Source organism: Stomoxys calcitrans, chromosome 5 (genome assembly GCF_963082655.1).
Source record: "Stomoxys calcitrans chromosome 5, idStoCalc2.1, whole genome shotgun sequence".
Lineage (NCBI taxonomy): Eukaryota > Metazoa > Arthropoda > Insecta > Diptera > Muscidae > Stomoxys > Stomoxys calcitrans.
The window spans coordinates 20,454,026-20,466,579 of record NC_081556.1 but is presented as its reverse complement, the minus strand read 5'-3'; the positions used below and the strand labels follow the sequence as shown (position 1 = coordinate 20,466,579).

General features: G+C 36.9%; 1 protein-coding gene across 31 annotated transcripts in view; it reads right to left on the bottom strand.

Moving 5' to 3' along the window:
* Positions 1 to 12,554, bottom strand: part of LOC106083996 (protein muscleblind) — a 913,910-nt gene that overhangs the window by 87,873 nt on the left and 813,483 nt on the right. For 20 of the 31 annotated variants that reach the window (XR_009398299.1, XM_059368557.1, XM_059368560.1 and 17 more), the window contains 2 exons: positions 11,088 to 11,435; positions 3,551 to 3,592 (listed from right to left, as the gene is read on the bottom strand). The exons of 2 other annotated variants lie outside the window; for them this stretch is intronic. Coding sequence is in view for 26 of the 29 variants with exons in the window: in XM_059368557.1 (XP_059224540.1) it covers positions 3,551 to 3,592; positions 11,088 to 11,435 (390 nt within the window). In the remaining 3 variants the exon portion in view is untranslated. The remainder of the gene's footprint in view (positions 1 to 3,550; positions 3,593 to 11,087; positions 11,436 to 12,554) is intronic. 9 more of the 31 variants (XR_009398300.1, XM_059368564.1, XM_013247358.2 and 6 more) reach the window with 4 other exon arrangements.

The following is a 12,554-nucleotide window of genomic DNA, read 5'->3' as shown; positions in this document are numbered from 1 at the left end:
AATTATGAAAATGTGTGGTTAATCTGTGTGTTGATTCACTTTTATGTACAAAAATTGTGTCCCACTTGACAACGCCTTGGTTGATTGTTTTATTGAAGAACCACACCTGTTATCAAAGTTGAAACATGCGAAGAATACAAAGAAAATTTTACCAAAAACATAGATTATGTTGGATTGAAAAGTGAATGCGGGTATTAACCCACCCCGATGCCACTATGGACATACATCTAAGCCAATAATTGCTCTAATCATTCCAAATTTCAAAAATCTATCTCTGCCCGTTCTTACACCATATATTTATTACTAGTTTTTTTTTCGATTTTCTCTCACTGTGCAAGGTTTCATTATCTTCGCCGCATGCCATTATGTTTAATCCGCACCTATTTTGCATAAGTGGCTTCGTAGTCCTATGTGTCCCCTTATGATACTGAAAGCTATACTGACCTAATTCATATCTCCTTTCTGTAATATACTCGTCTCCTCACGAACCGGATCTCAGGAACTCAGAGTGTTTATCGCCCACGCCCTTTACTCGGACCGCGTCAACCTAAAAAGGCTTCGGTTTAAACCAGTTTACCGACGACAGTCCTCTGGTCTTTATTGGCTAATCATCTGCCCCCTTATTTCGCTATGGCCCAACACCCAAACAGTGCGGATCGTATCGTTCTCAAAGAAGGTGTTAATCTTCTTCTTACACTCCGAGACTGTACATGGCATTCAGTCCTTGTTATTATTGCCCTGATGGCCAGTTTACGATCCGTATAAAGATGTTCACACTAGACATGCTCGCATTAACACCCCATCACCTCACGCATTCCTTGATCGCCCGGATCTCGGTCTGCATTACCTTATTATGATCAGGCAGTCGAAAACAGATCTCAGTCCCTGGGTTCTCAATGAACCACAGCATGTACGCCCATCCGTCTGTCGAATTACACGCTAACTATCGAAAGAGTAATGCTAACCGCTTGAAATTTTGCACAATGTAGGTCGGTGGGGATTGGAAATGGGCCAAATCGGTCCATTTTTAGATATAGCTCCCATAAGCGATCTGCTAGTTATACTTTTTGAGCCTCTTGAGAGCGCAGTTCTCCTGGCTGATATTTTGCACTTTGACTCTTAGCAGATGTACCGATGTCTGAATCGATCCAAACCCGGATATAGTTGCCATACCAACCGATCTCGGACTTTGACTTCTTGAGCCTGTAGAGTGCGCAATTTTCACCCGATTTGGTTGAAATTTTGCACAATGATTTTAACTTTGGCCTCCAACATTAGCGTCCAGTATGATTTAAATCGGTCTATAAGATGAAATGGATCACCTGAATATACTTCTTGAGCTCTTAGATTGCGCAATTCTTACCCAACTCGGCTGGAATTTTGCACAATTACTTCCACTATAACCTCTAACATTAGTTCTGAGTGTGGTTTGAATTGGTCCGTAAGCAGCTAAAGCTCTCATATAAACCGATCTCCCGAATGTACTTCTTGAGCCTTTACAATGCGCAATTTTTGCCCGATTGGGCGGAAATTTTGCACAATAACTTCTGCTATGACCTCCAACACTCGTGCCAAATATGGTCAAGTCGATTCATAATCTGACATAGCTCCCATAAAATGATTCCGAGAACTCTCTTTTGGCCCTATCACTCTTTTGCGGTTTTTTTACCTACCACCACCGGATGGAGGATACTAATCTAGTCATTGCGTTTGTAACACCTTGAAATATTGATGTAGGACCCCACAAAGTTTATATATTCTTGATCGTCTCGACATTCTGTGTCGAACTAGCCATTTCCGTCCGTCCGTCAGTCGAAATCACGATTGCGGTCGAATGCGTAAAGCTAGCCGCTTGACATTTTGCACCGATACTCTACATTGATGTAGGTCGTTGGGGATTGCAAATGAACCATATCAGTTCAGATTTGGATATAGCTCCCATATAAACTGATCTCCCGATTTGACTTCTTAAGCCCCTGGAAGTCACAAATTTTTGTGCGATTTAGCTGAAATTATGCACATATTTTTATATATTGACTTCCAACAACTGTGCCAAGAATGGTTTAAATCTGTGTATAACTCGATACAGATCCCATATAAACCGATCTCTCGATTTGATTTCTTGGCCACCTGGAAGCCGAAGTTTTCATCCGATTTGGCTGAAATTTTATATGTGGTGTTCTATTATGACTTAAAATCAACTGTGATAAGTACGGTCCAAATCGGTCAAGAATATGATGTAGCTCCCATATAAACCTATTTCCCGATCTGTCTTCTTGAGCCCTTAAAAGTCGCGATTTTTATCCGATTTGGGTGAAATTTTGCATATAGAGCCCTGTTATGACTCTCAACAACTGCATGTAGTACTGTCTAATTCGGTCTATAACCATATATAGCTCCCATATTTTAGCAGAAGGCATTATTTCCTAGCCCATGGGTTTATGTTCTTGTGCATGTCAACAATAAATTGGAATAGTATGGGTGTATTTGCCCACCATTATAATATAATATATTTTTATATCATCTTACAAAATTATCAGGTCCTTTTTTAATTGTATGCAATTTGATTATAATTGTTGACAAAAGTATTTGCACTAGTAAGAGTTTCAGTTGGCGTATGTATGATTTTAATTCATATATCATTCATACGCCCTAAGGCACTTTAAATAATATAACTCATACAACCCATTGGAACATTTTGTAATTTTTATTTCCCGATCTGACTTCTTGAGCCCTTAAAAGCCGCCAATTTTATCCGATTTGGCAAAAATTTTTCATATAGAGTCCTGTTATGACTCTCAAGAACTGCACGAAGTACTGTCTAATTCGGTCTATAACTTTATATGGCTCCCATATTTTAGCAGAATCCATGGTTGCGGGTTCCCAAGATTCGGCCCGGCCGAACATAGCACGCTTTTACTTGTTCTCTACCGACCTAATCCATCAGCCTTACTTAAAAAAATACTATTTACGGGTATTTGTAATATTCCAGTGCACTTCCCAATAAAAGGCCACTTATACGTAAATCTGAGGAACAAACTGCTATTCATTTTTGTTTCTGATTGACAGTGCTGTAAATAGTCAATTCAACCTATTCTCATCATTGTTACCATTACTACTCATATCACATAGAAAACGAAATGCACAATCAATCACAAATGGATATTTAGTATTTTTTTTGATATCACAATTCTGTGAATAGAATCTATTTTCACCGAAATCTATGGCAAAATCATTTCATTAAACCCTTTATGTGTGCAAGCATTCATAACAAAAATGAAACCTTTCATTTGGAAATTCAGCATATTTTCAGTATTATAATGACAAATTGTAAAGGAATCTAACATTTGAGAAATAGTAAAATAATTCAAAAAATTATTACTAAAATTGTTTTTGTTTTGAAAAGAAAAACTCTATTCTTATGCTAAGATCAAAAGTCAATTTTGGAGAAAAAAAGAAGAAATTTTGAAGCCAAAACTTAATGCAATGTTGTAAAGATTTTCGAGTCTATTGTTAACATGTGTCTTTCACCTCCATTGGCAATACTTACGAAATTCTCATAGTAAAATGAACCAACCGCTTTAACATCCATCTTTAGGGAGTCATCGAAAAGAAAACACAATGCATAACAAAATGTAACAAAATTTTGTTTTCATTTTGTTTGCAACAGAAGGATGACAAGGAGATGTTGGTGATGTTCGTGGTGTTGGTGGTGGTGGTAGGTAGGTAGTGGTAGCAGTAGTAGTATAGTTGCCAAAAAAGTAGTTGTCATTCGATTTACAAAGAGGATTGTTGTTGAATGGTGATGGGAAGGGGAAAGTGGTAAAGTAAACAAAAAAAATGCATACAAGGAAGCACAGCAGTAGCAGCACAATGGGGGGAACAGCAAGAGTTCCATAGCAACAAATAGTCGATAACAATGGGAAGTTGGTTGTTTGGTTCAGTGATGTTGAGCAACAGCAGCGTTTTGTTGTTGATCAAAATTGTAGTTGCGGTTGCATTAGTGGTAACAATAGTAGTAGCAGTAGTTGGATTTTTTTGCCAAGTTAGTAGTGCGTTCATCAAACACAACACCAGACAAGATGTCAAAGTCGACAACAGCCAAGTTCATGATGGTGATGATAATAATGATAATGACGATGAAGCCATTCAGGACAAAATGTGTTGTTATTACAAACATATTTTGGTTGATCACAGCGTGGTGTATGTTTTTTTTTTTTTTAACAAATCACACAATACATTAGCAAGGAGCACAGTTTAAGTTACATGGCGATGATGATTACGTTGACGATAATGTTGATAATGTTATAATGTTGGAATGAAGTGAGCATACAACAATATATAGACAAATCAAAAAAATCAAACATAAAAACGAAAACATGGTATGGAAGAAAAAAGAGAAGGAAGAGAAAAACATTTTTGTTAGTTATATTCTAGCAAATTTTATGAGTTATGTTTAAGCCTAAGTGTAAATATTTCTATAATTATAGGTATATTAGTTACAAAAAATTCTAAATAAAATAAAAATTATAAAATAGGAAAAAAAAATACGGGAAATATTAGGTTAAGTAAGTTAAACAAAATTTGATAAATGACTGAAGAAATAAAAGTTAGATTTTTGGTGTTTTTATTTTATTTCCTGGCCCATGGGTTTATGTTCTTGTGCACGTCAACAATAAATCGAAATGGTATGGGTGTATCTGCCCACCACTATTTTAAAGATATATCATCTTAAAAAATTATCAGGTACTTGTTTAATTGTATGCAATATGATTAAAATTGCTGACAAAAGTCTTTGCAATAGTAAGAGTTTCAGCTGGCGTATGTATGATTTTAATTCATATATCATTCATACGCACTAAGGCACTATAAATAATATAACTCATACAACCCATTGGAACATTTTGTAATCTTAAGCAATACATAGCTTAATGGAATACTAAACAAAACATTTAAGGCCTCTTGAAATTTTGAAACAAATGGAAACAATTTCTGGCAAAAGCACAGGGTTTTCCTCTTTTGTGGATTTTTGGAGTTTAATAATATAGTTATAAAAGCAAGGCACCAAATTCAAATTATTCTTCAAAATTACAAACATTCTTTAGAAAGTGGTACAACATTAATTTAACAAAAATAATCTGAGAACTTTACTCATTCATGATATTTTACCAAAACACCTTCTTCAGTCACCTTAGCAGATTTTATTTCAATTTCTACATTTTATATAATAATATCGATACACTTAAAATGAATAAATTTTTAATGATAATCAACATATAAATATTTACATATAAAACAAAAATTTTGTCACATAATCTTACAAACACAGAGGGTATGGAAAGGGAATTGCAAAAGCTTGAAAGCAAATCAGGATGACATATTTCATAGAAAGTAATGTGGATTAACATATTTGGCCAGGAGTCAGGCTTAAAAAGTAATTTTCATCATGCAATGAGCTTTATTATCAAGGTATGGCGTATTACTTCCATCAATGAATTACATTGATAGAATCCATGGAAAATCATAATGGTCATCTTTTGAGCCTACTGGGATATTAAGGAAACGTATAATCTTGGCTTATATAACCCTACAAGTCTAATTGAAGATCTAATCAATAATCTATACAAAAGAACAAATATAGGCCCTACCTTGCCATTATAAATTAGTAATAGATTTGACAATTCTAGAACAATACATGCAAAATTTCAGCCACATCGGACAAAAATTGCGGCTTGTAAAGGCTCAAGAAGTCTAATTGGGAGATCGGTTTATATGGGAGCTATATCAGGTTATAGACCGATTTAAACCCTACTAGGCACAGTTATTGGAAGTCATAACAGTATACCGCATGCAAAATTTCAGCCAAATCGGACAAAAATTGCGGCTTATAAGAGCTCAAGAAGTCAAATCGGGAGATCGGTTTATATGGGAGCTATATCAGGTTATAGACCGATTTGGACCGTACTAGCCATAGTTGTTGGAAATCATAATAAATCGAGCAAAAATTACGGCTTTTAAGGACTCAACAAGTCAAATCGGGAGATCGGTTTATATGGGATCTATATCAAGTTAAAGACCGATTTGGTCCATTTGCCCCAAAATTACAAAGGACGGAGGATTAGAATCAGACATCCGCGAAGGTATCAACGCGGCTAGAAATATCTTTCTTAAACTCAACAAAGTTTGAAGGCGCAGTGACATCTCATATTTATAATAAAAAAGTCAGGATCTTCCACAGTAATGTGAAATCTATTTTATTATATGGCTGGGCATATTGGAGCTTGACACAAGCGATTGGCTTAAATTTTGAACGTAAAGTTAGTTTTGCTATGACTTCCAACAACCGTGCTATGTATGGTCCAAAAAGGTCAATGACCTGATATACCTCCCATAAAAATCGAGTGGCCGATTTGACTTCTTGGGTCCCTAAAAGGCATAATTATTATCGGATTTGATTGAAATTGTTCCCGTAGAGTTTCGACTTCCAAAACATACCAAAAATACGACTTCAGTATGATCAAATGCGGCATTTAGGGGTGCGGGTCTACGGAACAGTGTGATTACTTGGATACTGAATATGCTATGGGGCACTTCAGGCCTTAACTCAAAGAATTAGCTTACATGTCGCTAGAGGCATACCCAAAAATTCTATATTGAAATGAGATTCTAAACTTACAATCTTGTCTGCTTTAGGTTAGGTTTAAATGGCAGTCTACCATTAGACTCACTTAGACGTATTCGTCCATTGTAATACCACAGGAACAGGAGAAGGAAGACGCTTTCTAGTTTCTACCGTTGAACTATTCTGATCGCTTTAAAAAGCCCAACATCTTGCGAATGTTCACATCCGCTAATTCACACAAGTTCTTAAAGAAATGAGAACCTAAAGTGGAACTCCTTCTGACTGCCAATGCGGGACACACACACAGCAGATAATCTATAGTCACCTCTTCCTCGAAGTCCTCCCAGCTTCTGCAGAAGTCGTTACATGCAACCTTTAGTCTGTCCATATGTTTTCCGTCATTGTGTCGTGTCATGACGGACACTATGACTAAGACGTCCGTTCTAGCCAGTGAAAGCAAAGCAGTGGACCTCTTCAAGTCTAGATTAGGTCACATAGTTTTGGAATGCTCACAACTCCCCCTTTGTGACCATCTATCATTCGTGGTCCTTTGGGCCTAGAGGCATACCCACAGATTCCAGTTTCCCAGACATATGCAACCACGTCCGCCCTACATTTCCCTGGGATATCTCTGTGGCCTTGCACTCAGAACAGGTGAATTACGATCTATTCAGACATCTCGTTGAGGGAGTTGCGACAGTCGAGGGCGCTTTTTGAATTCAGAAATGCATTCTCCAGGGATTAAATCGCTGCCTAGCTGCTGAGAACAATTTTATGCCAGTTGTCGTTATGACATTACATATTAGACATCCCACCACTTCTTGAATCGTAAAGATCTCCGCTTGATACACAGTGCAGTGGTTGAATAACCTTTCCGATATGACCAGTTTAAGTTCTTCAGAGTATACCGCAAAACCCAACTGGTCGTCTAGTTTGAAACAATCGGTATAGATATCTATGTAATTTCTATTACCAGGGATAATGTATTTCCAATGGGTTCTGTCAGGAATAGTTGTACAGTACGTTACATCAAAAAGCGGCTCAGGCAATGAGAAATCCACACTGCCTGAGATATCGGGCATTGTATCAACGATAACACAGTGTCCGTAGACACCGCATGACCATGGAGAAAGCTCCCTTAGCCTTACAGCAGTGGTCGCAGCAATTTGTCTAGCCACCATCTAGACCACGAGGTCTAGCATTAAATTCAATGCATCCGATGTTCCCGTTCTCAGTGCGGTGAGATGCACAACCAAGCCATCCTTTGGATCCGGTTGAGTATTGAACAGTAGGTGGACAGGACCACAACACCATATAGCATTATAGGTCTGACAACTGCAGTATATACCCAGTGCATGACACGCGGTTAAAGCCCCCAACTTTTGCCAATAGCTTTCTTGCAGGTGTATAGGGCAAGAGTTGCCTTTCTGTTTGGTCTTTCCAAAACGTTGGATTGGAAGTTCAATTTCCTGTCTAGCAAAACACCCAGGTATTTTGCGCTTTCAGTAAATGGAACAAAGTGACGGGCGCCAGTGTAGGTAACTTGTATCTGCTGCTGAGAATGACAACTTTTGACTTGCACTGATGTACGCCTAGACCACTTTGGGTAGCCCACTTCACTGTCGGGGTTTCTAATTGGCCATCACCTAGCATCTCTTGACCCTTATGGTCTTTCTCTATGTATAAACTGAAATGAAGTCTGATATATGCATGCAAATTTATGCTCCCCTCTAGCTTGTTTGGAGTTTTATATCTAGCTAGGTAATTTATAATGTCTAAAAATATTGCCAAATAATGCTGAAAGGACATTTTCCTTTCCCTCCTTGCCCTTCTTTTCGTTCACTGTTCCACAAGTACGGAAACTATTAAGTTTCCTCTTCTCCCAAGTGTCATTCAAGTTTTTTGTTACTGTGCTTGGCTTAACTTATATGCCTCTTTGCCTTTCATTTAAGCATCACATTTAAATAAAGTATCACTCACTTAATAATATTTCAATTATCTACTTAATTATATTAATTTACACATTTTTTTTTTTTTGGCTTGATTAATTAACCCTAATTGAGTATGTGCCAGTGTGTGTGTGTGTGTGTGAGTTCTGCGGTATGTGTTAAAAGGCACTTGGTGTAGTTAGAAGCTTCTAAGAAAAATGAAGTAAAGTATTGAAATGAGAAGAACAGAATTGTGAGCCAGTAGAAAAGATTCAATATGAGCCTAGTGCGTCTAAATAAGAAAAACTCATAGATATTTAAAGATGCTGCAAGACGGAGGTTCAAATATTCAAATATTTCAGTGCTACAGGGGAATTTTTTGCACCTGCAAAAAGAAAGAGAACTAAAGCCTTTGTATTGCAATCAAATCAGAACCTCTTCCTGATTATTTCAAACCAGATCTAACTATATGTGTCTCTATAGACAGGCCTAACAGTCTTCGTTAGATTTATTTCAAGCTTTTTCAGAGTTAGCCTTATACGAGTCGTTTTAGATGGGTTCTCATCCAATGAGCATAAATTGACAGCAGGTGTACCCCAGGGCTCTGTCCTTTCTCCTTTTCTTTTTCTTATTTCCATCAACGATCTGTTGAGTCAGACATAGAATGCGATCTACTCATATGCGGATGACAGTAATCTCTGTCATTCGTACTCATTGGACCATAGGCCAAGTCTTCGAGAGATTGTGGACAAGAGGTGGGTTATGGAAGATATACTCTGCCAGGATTTGCTGGCCATTTCTGAGTGGGGTCGAATGAATCGAGTAGATTTTATTGCACGGAAGACTCAGTGCTGTTTGTTGTCGCACTAGCGATTCGCTGACCATTGTCTATCAACGGTATAGATGTTGAGCAATCACAAGCTCTTGATGTTCTGGCCATATTCGTTGGACTAAACATGTGTCGAAAGAAGCATTCAAGTGTTTAGGTTTCCTTAAACGGTGTAACAATTACTTCACCCCTTCTGATGTTCTTAACGTCTATGCTACTTTCATAAGGCCGAAAATTAAGAACAACTCACATAGCCCATAGATGTGAGTTGTTCTTCATTTTCGGTCTTATGAAAGTGGCATAGTGGCAAGCTTCAAAATCATCCCTGGAGCTACTGGACCGTGTACAGAGGAAAGCAATGGCCTTGCTTGGGGGCAGTAGGGTATCCAACTCTATTGCCTGCTTTGAACATCGTCGCAATGCGGGTTGTTTGGCGGTTTGACGGTTTGTTTATCGGTACTTCCATGGTATGTGTTCGTCTGATATTCGTCTTCTTATTCCTGATGTAAGGATATTTGTCAGAGATACTAGACATTCCAGGAGCTCACACCAGTTTGTAGTTGGTAAGCCAGCGGACCGGACAATGCATTATAGAGAGAATTCTTATTTCGCCCGAACCGTTCGTATGTAGAATCGACTACCGGCTAATGTTTTTCCCACCCACTATAATATCCAGAGATTTAAGACAAATGGAAATAAACACTACATCCTTTTTCCTTCTATGCAATTCCTAATTTCCATTCAACAACGCAATGCACTGCATTCATAGGGAACATCCCCTGCGTGTTGGTTGATAGAAAAACACTTTGAAACGGAGGCCACCGTAACGCAGAGGTTTGCATGTCTGCCTATGACGCTGAACGCCTGGGTTCGAATCCTGGCGAGACCATCAAAAAATTTTCAATGGTGGTTTTCCCCTCCTAATGCTGGCAACATTTGTGAGGTACCATGTAAAACTTCTCTCCAAAGAGGTGACGCACTGCGGCTCGCCGTTCGGACTCTGCTATAAAAAGGGGGCCCTTTATCATTGGGCTTAAAACTTAAATCGGACTGCACTCATTGATATGTGTGAAGTTTGCCCCTGTTCCTTGGTGGAATGTTCATGGGCAAAATTGGCATTTTTTTACTTTGAAATTTTGGTTCTTTGGATCGATTTCATTGCCTGAATCCTATGTATAAGGAAAATCTTAAATTTTTGGGCCAACTTTTTTTTCAGTGTACATGCCCAGCTTGTGATTTGGCTGGGAAATATTTTCAGGCCCAATTAACCTAAGGTCCATTGGTTAAATATTTCTGGAGTTTAGTTATGAAAAATATTTGTAAAGGGTTTAAAGTATGAAGCGATGTAGCAAATAAATATTAAAAGTGTATATGGTGAGAGATATAAGAGATTCCATAATTTTTCAAGTTGATTTAGAGGATAAATGTATATAAAAAAATTCGCATGCATTATTATATATAGAAAATTATTAATATATTGATAAAATGGTATTTAAAATATTTTTTTTTGCTATTTAACTACTTTTCAAGGAAATAAAACGGCAAACCATAGTTACATAACTAACATAAAACGAAATTACCATGAATTACAAACGAAAATGTTAAACCGAAAATGTTTGTGTTATAAAACAACCCAAAAAAAAGAAACAACAACGGAATAAAAGTAAGAGTAAATTAAAGAAAAGGAAATAAAAGAAAAATAAAATACCAATTGAAACATGTCTGTATCGGCGGCACGTTTCTTGCCCACTTCTAGGGGATGTTGTTGGCCTAAGGACATGGCCGCGACAGCTGCAGCATTGGCTGCAGCAGCAGCTGCTGCTGCATTGGCCATATTTGTTTGTTGCTGTTGTTGTTGCTGATGGTGTGGTTGCTGCTGCTGTTGTTGTTGTGTGGCCATTAGTGCAGAGCCGTTTAGGGTATTGGTGGTGGTGGTAGTAGTCGTTTGTTGTTGTTGTTGTTGGAGGTGATGTTGTAATTGTTGTTGGTGAAGATGATGTTGTTGTTGTTGGTGGTGATGTGACAAAGTTGCAGCAGAAACGGAAACAGGTGCAGTCTAGTGGCAATCATGAGCGCGATTTTATTTTCGATTTCATTTTTGTAGTGCACACACATACATTCATAGACATACATGTGTATGTGGATAGTTGGGTGAGGTGCATATGTATAAGCGAGTTATGTGCACATTTACGTGTTTATGAATCAAAAACATACACCCACAAACATGTGAAAGTTGACGCGCACAAACACACACACACATAGAAAAACCATGGATAGATTTAATGAAAATTTAAACAGATTTTTTTCGTAATTAATTTGTTTGCACACCAAGTTAATTTAATGGTTGATTCATTATAAATAATTATAATGTGTTTTTTGTATATATTTCATATATTTTTTTGTTCATAGCAAAATCAATGTCCAACAAGCAGTAGTTGTTGACATTTGTTTAATATTTTTTTTTTGTTTTTTTAATTAAGTAATTTTTTTATGATCAATAAATTATATTCCAATGAAATCAAGGCATTTTTGTGCAATTGGTTTTTTTTTTGTTGTTGTTCGACCAAACAAAATGATTTATTATAGTAGTTAATATTTTACACATATCACATGGCAATTTAGGAGTGCAGTCATTGATTCAATTTTATAATTATAATTTTGTAATTTTTTTTTATTTAAAGATTTTTTTTTTTTTGTAAATTTTATTTTTGTGGGGCGAATATGCAATACCATCCATCGAAGCATTTTATAGAGGCAGTAACAGAAGTGGCGGTAGTAGTAGTAGTAGTAGTAGTGACGTACAGATGACAAAATAGGTGGTGGTGAAGAAATGAAGAAAGTAAATCATAAAAGAAAAAAGAAAAGACAAAAAATATACCAAAATAATTTAAAAATATTTTCTCTCTCTTATTTGTCTTAAGATTTTATTTGTTGGCTTTTTCTATGGTTTTCGATGGAAAAAAAGCTTAAGTTGGACAATGGCATTTTTTAGCGGCATTAGCAGAAGAATAGTAAATACGTTTCTCAATATGGCAATTTTTATATTTTATAAAAATTAAAAAAAAATAAATTTAAAACTAAATTTTTTCCTTCATTGTAAGATGGCAGCCTTGGAAAAATCCAATGCAAAAAACTCAACTCAATTGACCGATCTAGTTGAAATAAAGGGTGATTT